Consider the following 19,892-nt stretch of genomic DNA (forward strand, 5'->3'; position numbering starts at 1 on the left):
GATATTCAAGAGTTTTATCCAAATTGGATCAGAACTGTAGGAACTATGGCTGGTGCGGACAGACACACAGTCACATTATCATTTTAATAATCACTGCCATCTAATCATGAAATATTATGATTTATTTTTGGCCTTCAAACATAATATGTTCATTGTTTGCTTGCTTTCATTCCTAATGTTAATTTGACCCCATAGGACATGCAGTCCTTATAACTATAAAATGTTGAGTTTATGTATGTTCCTAATACATGCAGTCTCTAGCATTAATGTGTCTTTACTTCTACCAGCACCCAGGCCCCAGCAGGCCAATGCCAGTGTGCGGGCAGCCTTCGTCCATGTGGTGGGAGACCTGCTCCAGAGCATCAGTGTGTTGGTCAGCGCCATCATCATATTTTTCAAGGTCAGAGATCACCTAATGGTTATATAAGTACCTGTGTGTGTGTGTGTGTGTGTGTGTGTGTGTGTGTGTGTGTGTGTGTGTAGTGTAGTGTAGTGTGCAGTTGGCATGAAATATGAGACTACAAAATCTAGACTGGTACCACTTCTCAGCATCTCAAATCATCTCCCTCCAGTGAGACAGATTTACTTCTAGGAGCAGAGTGAAATAGTACTAGCCTAGCCTCTGGATATAAACGTGGCTCTCAGGACAATTTAAATTGGTCTCTAAATTATTCTGAAGGAGTTTGTATCTAAAGCCATTAGTTATGTAAATGACAAAGCTGTCACAATTCAAATAATTCAACATTACCGGCAACACTATGCAGAATTGGTGATGATCAGTGTTGGGCAAGTTACTCAGGAAGTGCAATTAGTTACTTATTACTGATTGCTCCTTTAAAAAGTAATCAAAATCACTTTCCTGATTACTTTGTTTCAAAGTAATTAGTTACGTTACTAGTTACGTTACTAGTTACTTTAGCGTACAACCTGTTTAGCTTTTGTTGTTAGCTGTCCGGATGTCAGCTGTGGTGGAAACAAAGTCTACCTCTCAGAGTGTGGCCTTCAAATTAGTTTCCATCAACGCATATTCTCTCTCTCTCTCTCTCTCTAGCCAGAGAACGTCTTTCTATGTTGGCAGCTTGACATTGTTCTTAACAGGTATTTTGTCTATGATGCATCGAAATGAGGGCGAATCAACATCTCGACGTAACATCTCGACGATATAGACCCGTTCGCAGTATACGTCAGACTCAGTGTGCGCGCGTGTCACCGGGGCACAAAGGAACGTAAATCCTGGTCAGAACAACAGGGCAGACTACAATATATTTGCATTTGTTAGCCATGCTAGCGATCTAAACAATCAATCCATGCCAATTTTAGCGCAGAAGCTCGCCCAGGTCCGGGGCAACTTAGTCACGTGACTCAGTTGGTATTGCTGATTGGCTCGAACACGGTATGTTTGTAAACAGCGAACAGGTCTATACCCAGCAATGAGCTTCTTCAGTCCTTCTCCACTCATGGGTGGTGTTAGCCCTGCTCTTAGATCCAGTTGCTGTTGTTTTGTTGGAGTACATCCATCACTGGCACTGCTAGAGGCTTTCCTGACGGCGCTAGGTTTTCTTTTGCGTCAAGTTTCACATTGTTGTGCTGCCGTGTCAGATGCTTCATCAAATTCACCTTTTTCTCCCCTTACAAGTTTACAATGGACAGCTATTGAACAAGTACCTCTCTTCATCACCCTCCATGCTGCTTTTTGGCTAGCAACTGATCTTGCTCTGACCTGTCGACCCACGCGCACACGTCATCTACTGAGGACTGTGTATAAACGTAATCTAACGTTATGGGAGGACAACATAACACATGGCATTCTGGAAAGAAAACATTGAAAACCACTAGGGTCATCTCAACACACAGGAAACACAGCTGCACTCTGTGGAGGAACTGCTGTTCCTCCTTCACGTGTCTGCAGAATCCTCATGATCCGTGCTGGACATCCTGTCCCTAGGCAACCGTTACTGCTGTGTCATGCCCTCCTCTCGTGGCTAATACTAAAACCCTGGGTTATTCTCTCTATCCCATTGGCCTTAGGGAGGAGCGACTCTTGTGTAGCGCTGAGTCGACAAATCATCATGAAAACACTTGAATTCTTTATCACGAGAGCAGACAGTCCACACTCCGGGTGTGTCTTTCCATTAACCTGGTTAGTTGGAAAGCAGGAAGAGTTACTCTGGCAGGGAATGAAAATTTAGAGAGCGCTCTAGCTAGGAATGATACTTTTAGAATGTTATTCAGCTGGGAATTCAACTTTAGAGAGAGTGCTCCAGCTAGCAGTTAAACTTTACAGAGCTGGCATGCAATATTGAAAGCCCACTCTGCCATACAATCTGCACATAGGGGGTTACCCAACATTCCTGGCCAAATTCCCTATCAGGTCTCTGATGTCAAGGCCACCTAATAATGCGTCTCCATAACTGGCTGATATAAATCCTGGTCTCCAGAGCCTTTTTGGCCTTTGTTTGTGTGCTGCACATTGGTGACGGAGGAGCGAAGTTACCCACTACATTTTAAAGTGCTTTGTGTCCTATGACTCAGAAAGTGCTATATAAAGGCGGCCATTCATTCATTCACCACACACTCCCATCTCAATGGCAAATTTAAGACAGAAATGTATTCGAATATTTAATGGAAGTGATTACAAAGATAATGATAATGTTGACAGCCATTGCTCTAACATGAACATTGAGAACTAAGACTCATCACTAAGGCTTTTTTCATCTTGGTTGTTTTATCCTTTTCTTCCAGCCGGAGTATAAGATGGCTGACCCCATCTGTACCTTCCTCTTCTCCGTCTTTGTCCTGGGAACCACGTTCACCATCTTGAGAGACCTCCTCCGCGTCTTGATGGAAGGTACAGTAGAGGGAGGAAGTCTCCTAATGTGGTCCTGGTTAACTCACTGACTGTATGGTAATGAGTGTAGGCCACAGTGGCAGACTGTCACCATGTTTTAATGAGAAATACATCTTTTAATGTAAAAAAAATAAATGTCTGTCATGGTCCCCGACCCCTCTCTCCCTCTCTCCATCCCTCTCCCTCTCTCGTCTCCAGGTACTCCAGTAGGAGTGAAGTACATTGATGTGCGGGAGCTCCTGCTATCGGTGAAGGGAGTGAGGGCTGTTCATAACCTCCATATATGGTCTCTCACTATGAACCAGGCAGTACTGACAGCACACGTAGCCATAGGTAAGGGCTAAAGGCTGCACAAGTCATGGTCCGTTTCCAAATTCATTGTATATACTACATACATAAAGTATGTACATCATACTACATACGTACTGTTGGAGCTTATGTGGAGTGCAGTATGTGTGACGTACTTGTAAGATTCTGATCAAACTGGCCAGTATCACGTCTTCGTCTGTTTGGCTCTCCATCCAATTCCTCTGCGTTGTGTACTTTTAATGGTCCTGACGTCTCCGATACTGGTAGATAAGATCCTTATCTTCCCCCGTTAGTGCAATCCATAAACCATAATACTTCTCCACTTCCGTAAGAATTCGACACTTCGACACTGTGAGATACCTTATGAGGAGAAGCGTTGTTTTATTGCTATAAACAGAACCTCATAATCAGATGTTATCAGATGTTATCAAATTGTATCGTCCTTGAAGAGTCTATTCTAATGATCTCTCGGTGTGTTCAGAATTGTCCTTTTGTTATTCAGTCCAATAGTGGTCAGGCCTAGTCGTTAGCCTGAACCCTCCTCGTGTTAGCCGAAGCTAATGATGTCGTGGCATTCTTCCTCCTCCCCCCCCCCCCCCCCCTCTCTCGTGATAAGAGGAGAGAGAGAGTCCTCTGTGTGATCTCAGTCCTACTCGCTCTCGGTCAGATTATCGTCTGCCTTACACCCGGAAACACCGTTCGACTTATAGAGGTTCGTCGTCGCAACGACGGCCCCGCCTTCTGGTTGTCATGCGACGTGTTGTCATGACAACTGCATAACCTTTAACACTAATAAACTCACGTTTCATTAAGATGAACCTCTCTCCCTCCTGTGGGGAGACAGTACACTCTAATCTCAGATGTTCTAATGAGGAATGTCAACAAACATTCTCTCGCTGGCAGTGTGGCTCACAACAATCACCCTGCTCTACTGAACCACCGTCCGCATGCACTTCGACCTCTCTGACCCGGCACCGTTTTAGCTGTGGTCATCTCTCCCCAATCTATACATCACATACATTGAAAAAGCACCGTTTTCTCTCAATCCCCCCTTGATTCTTATCACCCCTTCAGAATCATAAATCATTATTTGGTTTTTCAATCAATTATACACAAAAATAGACTCATAACAATGAGGGCCCCGCCGTCTGCTGTTTCCCTTTTGTTTTCCATCACCCGCATCACACCCAAACCAGAAAGGATAAACAACGGTCATGGAGGAGAGAGAGAGAGAGAGACAGAGAAAAACACAGATTGCAACTTTTCAGACGACACACCTAAACCCTTCGGCCCCCCTATTCGGTACCCCACGTCCAAATCAGAGCGCTCCCTTCCCTCTCTTACAGTACACCTCCCATCTCGGGCCGGTCCCGTCTTCTAGGGCAGTGGTTCCCAAAGTCGGGGTCGCGACCCAAAGGTGGGCCGCGAGCAGCCACGGATGGGCCGCGAGATGATTTAAAAAAAATTAAAATAAAAATAAAAAAAAATAAAAAAAAGCATTTTTTTTATTTTTTTATTTTTATTTTTATTTTTTTTGGCAGGTCACTGAACTTAGAAGCAGGCCAGGACAGTGTTTCTAGTTGTATTCTAAAATTCTATTCTATTGTATTCTAAAATGTGACTATATGGTTTTATATTAAAGGGGAACTATTTTACTATTTCTTTCACTATTTGGGCACTTTTACACAATTCCTGTGAGTCTATGGAACACCTCTGTAATATATATATTTTTTTTATTCATTGTTTTGTATTTCTAATCAAGTCCTCAAAAACAGCATTTTTCTACGTCAAGATTTCGAGCTGTTTTGAGCCTGGGCTCCTAAACCACTGCGCCGGGCCTGCTGAGCGTCGTGTTCGCCTGAACATTAACATGCAGCAGTGACTATATGACATCACATATAGGCACATTTTCAAACGACTCAGTTCAGTGAGGGTGAATATTGTGAGAGGAGAATTGGAAGAATGCACCAATATGAGAATTTTGAGACATAGATCATATTAATATAAGTTCACATAGCTAGGAAACAATGCTAAACACTCAAAAAGGCCATTTATAAGATAGTTCCCCTTTAACTTAATAAATAAACAAAAACGAAAAATCTACTTATTTCAACGAACATTTCAAACTAAATAACAGATTATGCACATAAAACGCTGAAAACAACCGAAGCAACAATAGTATTTTAATGAGGCTATTATTATTATCATTATTATTTTGCAACAAGTTAGCCCTCTCATAAATAGCACATATAAATGAATAACTAACTTGAACTAACATAATAGGATTGAAGTGATATTTGGCATAAAAAAATCGGTCGCCTGGCAAAAAAAAAAAAAAAAAAGGCCAGACGATGTGCATTGGGCCGCGGCTCTCTGACGCCTTATTTTCTGGGCCCCGGCTTGAAAAGTTTGGGAACCCCTGTTCTAGGGCAAGGGCCCCTTTCAGTGACGGCTCCTTTCCTGAGCTGGTCCCCCTCCCAGGGCGCGGTCCCCTAGGCAAAAATGTCCCCCCTGGTCTGCTACTGCTCAGTGTCTCTGGCTGTCCTCTCCACATCTGCTCCTCCACCGCCGTCGTCTCCTCCCTCTCGTCGTGGATCATCTGTGTACCAGGCTGCGGTGCCTGGCCCCTGCGGCTTCCTCCTCCTCCAGTCTGTCTCCTGGTCATCTCCATCGCTGTCGGTGTCATTCCCCCCTTGAAAGCAGAAACACAACACCGGCAGTCGTCTGTACATCGATTTCCCTTGTTTTGCTATTAGTCTACCGTGGCTTTGGGCCTGCAGCTCGTTCTCTATATATTTTTTTCCTCTGCAAGCCCCTATTTGTTCTCTATTAGTCCCCCACCTTCTCAACACCCATATCTAATCCTACAGGGCTGTTCCCTGTTTTGTTGTCTTCCGGCGTGACACCAGCAGCTAAACGATACCCACTCGGCGCTCTACGTTTGTCCCACGGGTGACCCCCAGCGCGCGCCAGTTCTTTCTGGTGACGTGTCCCCTCAAGACTCTGCCTATTTATTAGGTGTGAGAAGGCCCCACTGGAATTCAAACTCCCTCTTTATTCTAATTAACCCATTCAAATAACTGCACCATCTTTCTGTGCAATTCTTATTTAATCATTGTCTAATTAAACTCTATATCTAATATTATTATTATAATAATAATCCACTCTGTGCTAAATATTCCCCTATGGGTAATGAAAACTCCCCAGCACTACCCCCCCCTCCACCACTAGGTGGCGACCTACTCCTCCTCTATGGTGGTTTAGTTGACGTGTCACTTCCTGATTCTAAACCCCTCGTGGCTCTGCGGCCATTTTGACTCTGTGCAAATGGCTACTCTCTCAACAAACGGCCGCTGCCCTTCCTTCCAAGGCCTGAAAACACCGCTGTTTTTCCTCTCTTTCCTATCCATTATCAGGGGACGCTTTCTCAGACTAATACTCTTGCCTGATCGGACATAATACACACTGGTACAATCTCCTTTCGACTTTCCTTCTGTTATGAAAACAGTCCCGCCATCAAAATGTTTTCGATCTGATTCAAGCGCCCCCCCCCCCCTTTCCTCATCTCGCATTTACCCTCCTTAAACCAAAACTGTGCAGCCTGCCTCATTTGCTTTTCATTCTCTGTAGATAACACCCTCGATTTTCACCATGGCTCTCTGCTCATATTATTACAGCTGGCATTCTCTCTGTCGAACTAGAAATGTTTACGTTTACGGATTCACTATCTGTTCGTTTTTATTTGGCTTAAAATCAAAACAACCGTGTGCACAGTGAACTCACATTTTTGATCGGAGCGCTGTTTCCCCTACAGCGCTGGTTCGCCTCCTGACCGCTCGACTCGCCGCTCTCTCCCAGGGCTGGCCGGCCTTGCTTCGATCATGATTCTCCCACACATTGATGACTGTTGTCCACTGTCGCCCCATTATTGAAAAAGTCTTTATCCGTTGTTCTTATCTCTTGCAAATCCGGCTGTCATCAACAACCAACAACAACCAACTGTTCCCGTTGTTTTAATCTCTTGCAAATCCGGGTCACGGCACCAACTGTACGATTCTGATCAAACTGGCCAGTATCACGTCTTCGTCTGTTTGGCTCTCCATCCAATTCCTCTGCGTTGTGTACTTTTAATGGTCCTGACGTCTCCGATACTGGTAGATAAGATCCTTATCTTCCCCCGTTAGTGCAATCCATAAACCATAATACTTCTCCACTTCCGTAAGAATTCGACACTTCGACACTGTGAGATACCTTATGAGGAGAAGCGTTGTTTTATTGCTATAAACAGAACCTCATAATCAGATGTTATCAGATGTTATCAAATTGTATCGTCCTTGAAGAGTCTATTCTAATGATCTCTCGGTGTGTTCAGAATTGTCCTTTTGTTATTCAGTCCAATAGTGGTCAGGCCTAGTCGTTAGCCTGAACCCTCCTCGTGTTAGCCGAAGCTAATGATGTCGTGGCATTCTTCCTCCTCCCCCCCCCCCCCCCTCTCTCGTGATAAGAGGAGAGAGAGAGTCCTCTGTGTGATCTCAGTCCTACTCGCTCTCGGTCAGATTATCGTCTGCCTTACACCCGGAAACACCGTTCGACTTATAGAGGTTCGTCGTCGCAACGACGGCCCCGCCTTCTGGTTGTCATGCGACGTGTTGTCATGACAACTGCATAACCTTTAACACTAATAAACTCACGTTTCATTAAGATGAACCTCTCTCCCTCCTGTGGGGAGACAGTACACTCTAATCTCAGATGTTCTAATGAGGAATGTCAACAAACATTCTCTCGCTGGCAGTGTGGCTCACAACAATCACCCTGCTCTACTGAACCACCGTCCGCATGCACTTCGACCTCTCTGACCCGGCACCGTTTTAGCTGTGGTCATCTCTCCCCAATCTATACATCACATACATTGAAAAAGCACCGTTTTCTCTCATACTACATACAACATACTTGGAGGACCTGCACACACCCAGGTGGAAGTGGAAGAACAGAAAATGCCACTAGAAATGACCTGACGCAAGGAATTGTGGGATTGAAATGATCGTGTAGCAACCATCCACTGCATACTTTTGCTACAAATCTATGTATATATTTGCATACTAATAGATCACATACTGAGAATTGCATACAATTGTCACGGCTGGACGTACTGAACCCAAAAAATGCAGAACACAGACAATGCAGACAGGTCTTGGTATAACCCAAATAACGGGTGAGTTCATTATAAGAACGGTCGAGTATACAGGCAGGTGTAGGTCATACAGTCCAGGGCTTACGTGGCGCAGAGTAGTCAGACAAGCGGGGATCGTAGACGGGATCAGGTTCTCAGACAGTCCAGGGAGTAGAAGAGTAGTCACTAGTCAGGCAGGTGGAGGTCATACACGGAATCCAGGGCACAAGGACAGGGAGAGGAGCCAGGCAGAGGACTGAGGGAAGGGAGGACAAGACAGGGTTAAACACGGTTACACAGGTAAGGGAATAATATACGGACGAGCGCTATAAACTAAGACTGACTGGAAAACACAAAGTTACGATCTGGCAGCAGGATGACACGCCAGGTCTATGTAGGCTGTGTAATCAGCAAGCAGATGGCGATCAGCTGCTCCTCTGGTTCTCCACACCTGATTTCGTGCCTGTAGTTAGCGGAGAGGGAGAGAGAGAGTAGAGAGGCAGAGATAGAGTGTGACAACAATATAGTATGTAGCATGGAGAAATCATACAATATAGTATGTAGCATGGAGTAATCATACAATATAGGATGTAGCATGGAGAAATCATACAATATAGTATGGAGAATGGAGAAATCATACAATATAGTATGTAGCATGGAGTAATCATACAATATAGGATGTAGCATGGAGAAATCATACAATATAGTATGTAGCATGGAGTAATCATACAATATAGTATGTAGAATGGAGTAATCATACAATATCGTATGTAGAATGGAGAAATCATACAATATAGTATGCAGCATGGAGAAATAATACAATAATGTAGCATGGAGAAGTCTGATGATTTCACATTTGATTATGTGTTTTGCCATACAATATGGCGCAATCCCAGAGCTCATTAGCCATGGTTGCAACCTGTTGTTTTGCCACTAATATGTCGGTGAACGAACACTATGAATATCTAGGCACAGATTGTGTGTGGGGGTTGGGGGCTGTACGTATTCTATAGAGGTTTGTATTCTATTATTCTATTATGATCTATACAGGTTTATAAAGAATAATAGATTTGGTTTCCAAATGTAGAGTGCACTATAAATTGAATGTATTATTATTATTATTATTATTATTATTATTATTATTATTATTATTATTATTATTATTATTATTATTATTATTATTATTATTATTATTATTATTATTATTATTATTATTATTATTATTATTATTATTATTATTATTATTATTATTATTATTATTATTATTATTATTATTATTATTATTATTATTATTATATAAATAATAGTCAAAAGAAATGTATAAAAAGAAATGCCACCCATTTTAAGAATTCATGATATATTTATTATATGTTCTTCCTGTGCTCGAGTCTAGGACAAGTTCAGTCAGTATTTGTAACCACTCTCTCCTAAAGCTAGACATCAAAGAGAGAACACTCCAATCGTTGATGTCACTGGGATGTAAAATCTGGGGCTGCTCCATAGACGACGAATGGGGCTCTTTGAGTCCATTCGGTAAAAGCGATCACGCCGCCATCTTTCTTTTGCCAAAGTATAAACAGAGTCTCAAGCGAACGCCGGTGGTCTCGCGAGAGGTTAAGCGTTGGGCCGTGACGTCAGTGGAGTCACTCCAAGCAGTGCTGGGAAGCACAGAATGGAGTGTATTCCGTGATAACACAGCCAATATTAACGAATACACCGAAACGGTGATTGACTATGTCTGTACTCAGGTAGAAGTAATAATCCCCTCCACCAAAATTAATATCTACCCAAATCAAAAGCCCTGGGTAGACAAATCCGTCCGTGAGGCTCTGAAAGTGCGCACATCAGCATACAACACCGGGCTGGTGACAGGCAACATGGAAGAACACAAGATGGCAAGATACAACGTCAGGAGAGCAGTAATAGAGGCAAAACGGCGTTACAGGGATAAAGTTGAACTTCAGTTTGAACAGGCTGACTCTAGAGGCATGTGGCAGGGCCTCAGAACAATGACAGACTACAAAGGAACCCCCCTCAAACTGAACAGTGACATCTCCATAGCAAATGATCTCAACTCCTTCTATGCGAGGTTTGAGGCTGTGAATAACAACACCAGCCTACAAACCACGGCAATGGGGGGGGGGGGTCTGCTGATGGAGACTCAGTGTTCAGGGTAACAGAGCATGAGGTGAGACGGATCTTTAAAAAAGTGGATATCAGGAAGGCAGCAGGACCGGACGGCATCCCCGGCCGCGTCCTAAAAGTCTGTGCCGACCAACTGGCCCCGGTATTCACTGACATCTTCAACCTGTCCTTGGAACAGGCCGTCATCCCCACCTGTCTGAAGAAGTCCACCATCATCCCTGTACCCAAAAAATCTACGCCCGCTTGCCTCAACGACTACCGCCCTGTAGCCCTCACCTCCATAGCCATGAAGTGCTTTGAGAAGCTAGTGAAGGGCTACATCTGTTCCTCCCTCCCCATCAACCTGGACCCTCTGCAATTTGCATATCGCCCCAACAGGTCCACGGAGGACGCCATAGCCCATGTGCTGCACACAGCAGCATCACATCTGGACAAGAGGCAGGGGAACTATGTGAGAATGCTGTTCATCGACTACAGCTCAGCATTCAATACCATAGTCCCCTCCAAACTCATAGCCAAGCTCAGGGACCTGGGCTTGAACTATGACCTGTGCCAGTGGGTCCTGGACTTCCTGACGGGCAGACCCCAGGTGGTAAGAGCCGGCAACTGCACCTCCTCATCCATCACGCTCAACATAGGGGCCCCCCAGGGCTGTGTTCTGAGCCCCCTCCTCTACTCCCTGTACACACATGACTGCGTAGCACAGCGGAACAACAACACCATCATCAAATTTGCTGATGACACAGTAGTGGTGGGCCTGATCTCTGCCAACGACGAAAGGGCCTACCTGGAAGAGGTAGAGAACCTGTCACAGTGGTGTCAGGAGAACTGCCTCTCCCTGAACGTCAGCAAAACAAAAGAGATGATTGTGGACTTCAGGAGGTCGGGGGTCAAGGACTACAGCCCCCTCAGCATCGACGGGGCACCAGTTGAGAGAGTGAACAGTTTCAAGTACCTCGGAGCCCACATATCCGAGGACTTGACATGGACCACACACATTGACAGTGTTGTGAAGAAGGCACGACAACGCCTCTACTTCCTCAGGCGCCTAAGGAAGTTCCAAGTCAGTCAGAAGATCCTTAGGAACTTCTACTCATGTACAATAGAGAGCATCCTGACCGGCAACATCACCTCCTGGTTTGGGAATAGCACTGCACAAGACCGTAGCAGACTACAAAGAGTGACACGTTCAGCCGAACGCACAATTAGAGGGGGGCTTCCCACCCTCCAGAACATTTACAACAAGCGGTGCAAGGGGAAGGCTAAGAGAATTATTAAGGACTCGAGCCACCCGAACAACTGCCTCTTTGAACTGCTGCCGTCAGGCAAGCGATACCGGAGTCTTATGGCGAGCACAGAAAGACTCAGAAGGAGCTTCTATCCCCAGGCCATCAGGCTGCTAAACGAACAATAATCGCTAAACGAACAATAATCACTATGCAACAACCATCAAATGCACACAGCACACACACCCACACGCACACACTCACTCAAACAAACAACACACTGCAGCACCCACTCTCCACACTTTAGATCACACAAACACACTTACACTTTATATTTATTGATAAAGGATTTGCACTACAACTCGTACACCTACTGTGAATTGTACCTAAACTGCACCTCGTCCATTTATGCCTTGCACTATATAGCATTGTATATTAGTACACTGCACAGTATTGTATATTGTATGGTAACTACGTCTACGAACATTGTACATATGTCTAAACTGAACACTGTGACCTCTTTTTTTACTTCTAATTTTTACTATGTTTTTATTTCATACTTATCTTGTCATGCACAGTCTCTGGAGCGCAACAGTAAGAAGCATTTTGTACAAAAGTATTCTGTACTTCTGTATGACAACTATTAAAGAAACTTGAAACTTGAAACTTGAACTTGACTTTTATTAGGTCATAACATTTTTGTGTCAGCTCTTACGCCCAAATTAGGTTTTAATTCTGAGGTTTTAAACCGGCTAGCAATGCAAAAATAATTAAACTAATTTGGGCTTACACAAAAATTGTATGGCATTATAAAGTAGGATATACTGCATGGGATAGGGGAATGTGAGAATGCTAAAATGGCTTCCACTATCCAAGTTGAAGCATGCAGAAATGGTACAGCAATTCTTCTGGTTCTGTGAACTTGCAATGCTGGCACACTCACCCCCGACTGAGGACAAGAACAGCCTGAGGGTCTAAAACAGTCTGTTAATCCAAACAATGGAATGCAAACACAGAAAGTAGCGTGACTTGACTACACTGTTTTTGGGGATATTAACTTCATAAAAACATGATCTGTACCTGCAAGCTAAGACATAGCTAATGGGGACCATTCAAAGCTCAATGACCCAGTCCTGTTTCTGTCAAACTCAGTCATTGTCTTGACTATTGGTTATCTTCTCCCCTGGAAAAAGCACTGAGAAATAGTTCTTTGTGTTGGCTGGGAGGCATAGATTTATTTTCATTAGTACTAATTTCCTTTGCCTCTCTCTCTCTCTCTCTCTCTCTCTCTCTCTCTCTCTCTCTCTCTCTCTCTCTCTCTCTCTCTCTCTCTCTCTCTCTCTCTCTCTCTCTCTCTCTCTCTCTCTCTCTCTCGCACAGATGACTCAGGGGATGCCCAGTCTGTGCTGAGGGAGATGACCCAGGCTTGCTTTTCCTCTTTCAACTTCCACTCCATCACCATTCAGATGGAGCGGCAGGCCAATCTGAAGCCTGGGTGTCTTCTATGCGAGGACCCCGAGAAGTAGGCGTCTGCCTGGGGCACTACTCCCTCCGGTCTGAGTCTCCAAAGGAGCAGCTAAAGGACCTGAGGCATGAGGCTAAGCTCTAAAACAGTGCTTTATTTGCTGTGACGATAGTCTGTGGCTGTTCTGAACGGTGTCAACCCTCTGTTTTGGTTTAAATTCTTTAGTGTGGCTGTCGGTCCACAATCGCTTGCCAATGTCTCAGTGCCTCTGTGCAAACATTCCCAAAGAATTGAATGCTGAAGAGATGGTATGGAATGTGTATCCCAATAAACGACAAGATGGTTTAAAAGAACACGTCAACATTATGGGAAATGTGCTTACCATCTTCTCCAGAGTCAGGCAAGAAGATAGATACCAATTTCTTCTCTGTGTGTTCAGTAGAAAGCTATCCGGCTGCAAGCTAGCCTAATGAATGGAATAGTTTTAAGACAGGCTAGCCAATCCGTATCCACTTCCATTAATTTGTGCTAAGCTAGGCTAGCTTGCAGCCGGTAAGTGCATTTCCCATAATGTTAGTGTGTTCCTTTAAGATAGCTATTTCCTCTTAGAATACACAAAATAAATTTGAAGCGTGCCTCACCTCTCCCCAGTCCTTGTAAATTTGGAATAAATGTAACATATCCTGTGCTGAATAAGTATAGCCTCAGTTTTTTCATGTTTACATGGAGGCCACTATATACTGTAATGTTAACTTAAATCTGCACATATGCCACTTGAATATGCTACAATAATGAAATGCTCTGGATGATTGTCTATTCATGGCACTATTCTGTTGAAGTTGGCAATGCTTTTTTTGGGCCGTTATGGGCCATGTAATACATTCATAGTGTGTAGTTCCATTGTACAAGCGTTTATCCTTATCATTAGGGCACAGGTATCTTGTGTTTTATTATAAATAACCATTCAAAACACTTTTAGCCCCTTTTCCCCCTGTCCACTTGTAAATAATTTTGGCTGGTGGGGCTAAAAGAAACGGCATTATTAGGCCTAGACAACAAGTTACTGTTGTGTCTGATGCATTTGAAACCTGAGAGCAATATTTTTTTCTTACACTACATACAGTTGTAAAAAATAACTAATAAAAATGAAGATTTTTTTCATTCAATAAAATATTACAAAGAAAAAGAATAACGTGTGTGTATATATGTCTGTAATATATCATTTCGTCTAGGTCTGATTTACAGTAGTATTAAAAACCATTGTGGTGTACAGTAGGCTATACTTTTCCCCTGCTCACCTCAGCACTTCCCAGGGATCAGGGGTTGCCGGGCAACAGGAGACAATGGATCCACTGTTTTTGGTGCATGCTGATCCCTGTTAATAACAGTTTCCCAGCTCCCTCCTTGACCTTGAGCCATACTACTGCAACTGAGAGATGTCAGTGCAACTGGTCGGCCATTTTGGGGCCCCCGGGGCCCCTCTGTGGTATTGACCCTGTGGTATTTACGTCTCACTTGCTGTTTACGGAGACAGAGAGAAATGAAGGCATGGTGTGGTGTAGCACGGTCCAGGGATCACCAATAACTGAGATGGATAGCTTGGACACGTAGTCTTATCGATGTTCATAAACTTGATGAATGAAGTCAATTTAAGAATTTAAGGTGGAATCTTCAGATTCCTTTAATTACCACTACCACACAGTCCAGTTTACATTTAATTTATATGTTTATATAAATATTATTATTTGTATCTTATTTTTGGCTACTTTCACAAATATCTGGTACCATTTCAATAGTAGTTACTTTGAAATGGTATATCATGGGGTTTGGAATGTTTATGTTTATTGTTATTTGCACTTACAAACATACATTCTGGAATAAAATAATGTGCATCTCTGATTAACAGACTAGGTTTCAGTCTGACCCCATAGGCAGGCTGTGTGTGTGTGTGTGTGTGTGTGTGTGTGTGTGTGTGTGTGTGTGTGTGTGTGTGTGCGTGTGTGTGAGTGTGATCCTCTCTTTGGCACTCTATTCTGCTCATATGAATGCCTCACACACACGCATGCACGCGCACACACACACACACTGTATATGGTATCTCTCTCCTTTCCTCTGCTCTCTAATCCTCCAGATAACATGGTGTGTCCAGAGACTGTGTCCAGAGGAGAAAGCTGCCATGTGCAGCAGGATGGACTTCGGACCGTGCCTTCAGAGCAGGCCATTGTACACACACACTCTGAGACCTGGCCCTGGAGGAAACCAGATCATTGTGTTTTAGTTAACACTGCTAGGTAGCTATAATCCTTCTTAGTCCTGATACCCCCCCCCCCCCCCCCTCCCGGCGAACCGATATTATACAGCTCATATTTCCTCACAAGGAGAGAACTGTGTATATTATACAGTATATCTATGCCTGATTATCTCTCTCTCTCTCTCTCTCTCTCTCTCTCTCTCTCTCTCTCTCTCTCTCTCTCTCTCTCTCTCTCTCTCATACCTCTTCACATTCTCATTTCCAAAGTTTTGGAGGATGGGATGAAACAGGTGAAACATGGTGTTTCTGTGCAGGAGGCCAAAATGACTTACAGATACAATATAGTCAAATATTATATTCTGTATTAGTCACACACACACATAATGTGATATTGTATATGGTGGTCTTATTTGTTTAATCATTTATTTGTAGCTGGCCTCTGGCATTAAACGTCAATGCCCTCAGCCACCAGAGGTGACACAATGCACTTTTAAGCTATTTATTATTTGCGTGTGTGTGTGTGTGTGTGTGTGTGTGTGTGTGTGTGTGTGTGTGTGTGTGTGTGTGTGTGTGTGTGTGTGTGTGTGTGTGTGTGTGTGTGTGTGTGTGTGTGTGTGTGCTCTCGCTCATTCAGCAGTGGGTGTGATTTGGTGGTTGCAGTTGGAGTACTTCGTGGCCCACAAACATATTCATGTTGAAGCCTATAGGGCCAGGCTTTGTTTGTATGCAAGCGCTGCTGCAGTCTTCCAGCCATATAAAACCTTTATGTTTGAGTAGAGGAAGCCAGCGGCAGATTATGTGTAGACAAGATGAAAGTACTGGCAAAGTAACCTCAAACAACAAATGTGTTTGTTTTTGATAGCTCTTTAGATTTTTTTGAATTTTTCCCACTGACTTGGCTTGACAGTGTTTTTGTCGGATTGTCATCTGAAACGGACGCAGTTTTCATCAACTTGGCATGACAAGATTAATACGAAGGGAGTCATTTGAAACCAATCAAGTTGTTGATTTAGTAGGCCTATACCCTAGTCCTAGTCTGTCAGGCTCTACTGGATCAATACTTTCTTATGTACGCCTGTCAACTTTGATCTTCAATGATAGATGGGCTGTTGTGTAAGGGACTGCCCCTCAGCACACAAACACACACACTCGCACACACACACACACGCACGCACGCACACACGCACACACACACACACACACACACACACACTTATACAGTAAGTGCTGATCGTGTGAAAATCCTCAGGCAGTCACATGTAAGGCTGTCATTGAGTGTTCTCATTGAAGGAAAACATTTATTCCGACCCCCCCTCCCTCCAGATAATTAAGCAGGCAGAGAAAGCCTGGATGATCATAGAGAAACTCATTTCCAAATGGTATGCTTCAGTTCATCTGGCAGATGGGTATCGGAAGAGCACACTCATCCATTAGCGAGCTAACCAGCACATTTGCTGCAATTAAGAAGTTGTAGGCAGTCAAGTAAACTTGACATAGCATTTTCAATTTCAGCAGATTGCATTTGGTTGATAGAGGGCTTTTAGAGCCAGAGAAGAAGAGGAGAAACGTCTTTGGGTTATTATAGTATTAGCCACACTGTGCTTCAGTCGAGGGAGATAAACGAGAACTGAAATACGGCCTGTAACCCCAAATTTAAATGTATAATGGAAATTAAGTAATAGCCATTCTCATCTAGTTTTTTTCAACCTCGTTCAACCCTGAAGGCAAAGCCTTTTATTTTCTCTCCCCGATAAAGCTCTTATTTCCTCTCACTCTCGGTCAGAGGGGTAATTTCGCACGGCAGAGCGCACAGGATGGAGTATACTGTCTATTCCAGGCGCCTATTGTATTCCACATTTAATTTTAATTGTGATATATTTCACAATAGCCTAAGCCTTCGCCTATGCAGGTAATACAAGTTTAACGGATTTAATTCAACCACAGTTCAAGAAGTCCAAGCCTCATGCTATTAAGGCCATTCACAAGTCGGAATTGTGCTAAAGAAAAGGGGCACGATGACCCAGGAGGGATGAGCATGAAGCAAAGAGAGATTCTCTAGGTTAATACATGAAAGGAGCCAGTGTTTGGCAAATGGAAGTGTCTAGATCCCATTGCCTGGAAGGACCTTGGCTGTGACTGGTAAGGTCAATGTCGGGGTTAAGGTAGGGGACAGGTTTACAAAACAACTTCTGAAAATGTATAATGAGCTGGCTCTGCAGTTTGGCCAACTAGTGATAAGCTATTTTCAGGTTAGGACCTTCTGGGCGTTGTAATCTAGACACCCCTTGCTACATTGTGCATTGACCAGCAGGTGGCGGTTTCAGCATAAGGAAACCAGGTCTCAAATAGCAGCGTGCTGTGCTTTACCGTAATGTTCTAACTCAGTTCTAAACGGGGTGTGTGTGATGTGTGTGATCCTTTGATATATCTGGGCTATTGAACAATAAAATAGGCAGTTGTATGTAAATGTGTATTCCTTGTGATATCAAAACAACATTAAAAGCATTGAAATACTTTCCCATTTCAAGGGACACTTATACTTTTTGGGGGGGCGCGTATACTTTATATATTACTGTAGCTAGTAGACGTCGTCCTGGAAGAATCTCGCGATAGTCACAGCAGCTGACATCCTGGGAGAAACGCAAGGGATTTGACATATGTCAACAAAAGAGACAAATTAACATCAAACAGGTAATTTTACGACTTCTAAAATGTTTCTTTAAGGGGATATTGATTAGAACAGCAATGCAAAGTCTTGGTGCATGTTGCAGACGAGTCGATTGATATAGAAAGTGGCTTGAGAATCAGCTGAAAGTCGTATGCTTGCTGTGACTGTCTTAACGTTATTTGACGTTAGTTACCTATGACAATTACTCGACTTTTGCACAATCCTCTTCAAAAGACCATGGTCACCACCAAGCAACGAGCCACAACAGTGTTTGGTGTTGATAATTTATCTTTAAACATTGTTGATGGATGATGCAGATTATGTTGGCACCTAATCATTTCCACCTGGTCATTCAAAGTTGAAGTAACCTTGTCGTAGGAGCATCGATGCTTGAAACCCCTAGAAATAGAGATTGACCACTGTTAGTGGCATTAGTAGACAACACACCGGTCGAAGCTGTGGACTAGGCACTTCTGTACAGTGTTTACCCAAAGAGTTTCTGGGTTATGTGGTAGTGACAGGCTGGGATAACATACAGTACACCTAGTTCTCTGCATGATCTGCATTTGTGACATTGATGATACACCAACACGTCACTATTAGTACTGATGTAATTGTGATGCATTTGTGAGACGGTGTTCTTGGATCTATTCAGCATCTGCATAACTAAAATGTCTATGTCTCCTCGCCTGTGTCCACCTGTCTGTCTTCTCATCTGTCTACTTGTGTGTCAGTCTTGCAGCCCACCCCCTGCTCCCCCCCCCCACCTGTAGCACCCTTCACCAAGGCATGTAAAGGTGTGTCGGATGTGGAATAGCCCGACAGGTAGCCCCGCCTCCCGCTCTGTCTCCACCTGCTGTTGCCATGACGACCCCTCCCTTACCGGCACCGTTTGCCGGGCAGCAGCAGCAGCAGGCCCAGGCGGCGCAGGACGTCAACACGGCATCACTGTGCCGTATCGGCCAGGAGACGGTCCAGGACATTGTCCTTCGAACCATGGAGATCTTCCAGCTCCTTAGGAACATGCAGGTCAGTGAGGAGGACTAGTGGTGGTGGTGACGGCCTGGGGATGGAGCTCCTAGGGGAATGGTTCTGTCTGTCCGTCTTTCTTTCTTTCTTTCTTTCTTTCTTTCTTTCTTTCTTTCTTTCTTTCTTTCTTTCTTTCTTTCTTTCTTTCTTTCTTTCTTTCTTTCTTTCTTTCTTTCTTTCTTTCTTTCTTGCTCTCTTTCTTTCTTGCTCTCTTTCTCTTTTTCTGTTCATCTCTCACATGTCTCATAAGTAAAGAATTACCCAGGGTAATAGCCTTAAAGGGATTTGGAACCGTAGTCCTTACCAATACTGTTGTCGATCGGCAGAATCCTTTCTCAGTGCAATCCATGCTGTTCCTTATAACTAGCTCCGGCTAGTCGGCTACAAACTAATGCAAAGTCAATGGGGTCAAGCACCTGTCTGTACAAGCTGACTGAAGGTAACTGGAATCTACTCCACAGTGCACACAAAGTAGACTTATTTTACCGTCAGTCGGCTTAATACAGACAGGAGTTTGACCCCATTGACTTTGCATTAAAAAAATGCCAATATGTCATTTGTCGATTTAAATCAACTAGCCGAATCGATTAGTCGACAAATTCCTCGACTATTGGGGCCTATTAGAGCAATGATCCGTTGTGTCGGTCGGTCTCCGTTGGACAGGGCTGATGATGAGTCTGTCTCCGCCAGATTTGCGTTTGTTTTGGCGGACAGACACATTTGTAAAGGATGACCTTTTGGAGCTGACGGACACGTGGCTGTACATGAGCAAAGCTGGTGC

At 43.8% G+C, this 19,892-nt stretch overlaps 2 protein-coding genes across 2 annotated transcripts in view; both read left to right on the forward strand.

The window, feature by feature from the left end:
• slc30a8 (solute carrier family 30 member 8) overlaps window positions 1-14,248 on the forward strand; it is a 56,154-nt gene extending 41,906 nt beyond the window's left edge. Inside the window, exons 6-9 of the mRNA XM_084312856.1 lie at window positions 288-400; window positions 2,743-2,848; window positions 3,047-3,181; window positions 13,079-14,248. Of these exons, the coding sequence (XP_084168982.1) occupies window positions 288-400; window positions 2,743-2,848; window positions 3,047-3,181; window positions 13,079-13,224 (500 nt within the window). The 3' untranslated portion in view covers window positions 13,225-14,248. The remainder of the gene's footprint in view (window positions 1-287; window positions 401-2,742; window positions 2,849-3,046; window positions 3,182-13,078) is intronic.
• Window positions 14,249-18,044: 3,796 nt separating this feature from the next.
• med30 (mediator complex subunit 30) overlaps window positions 18,045-19,892 on the forward strand; it is a 121,877-nt gene continuing 120,029 nt past the window's right edge. The window contains exons 1-2 of the mRNA XM_084312263.1: window positions 18,045-18,105; window positions 18,817-19,111. Of these exons, the coding sequence (XP_084168389.1) occupies window positions 18,947-19,111 (165 nt within the window). The 5' untranslated portion in view covers window positions 18,045-18,105; window positions 18,817-18,946. The remainder of the gene's footprint in view (window positions 18,106-18,816; window positions 19,112-19,892) is intronic.

Source organism: Notolepis coatsorum (genome assembly GCF_963971535.1).
Source record: "Notolepis coatsorum genome assembly, chromosome: 4".
In the NCBI taxonomy this organism is placed as follows: domain Eukaryota; kingdom Metazoa; phylum Chordata; class Actinopteri; order Aulopiformes; family Paralepididae; genus Notolepis; species Notolepis coatsorum.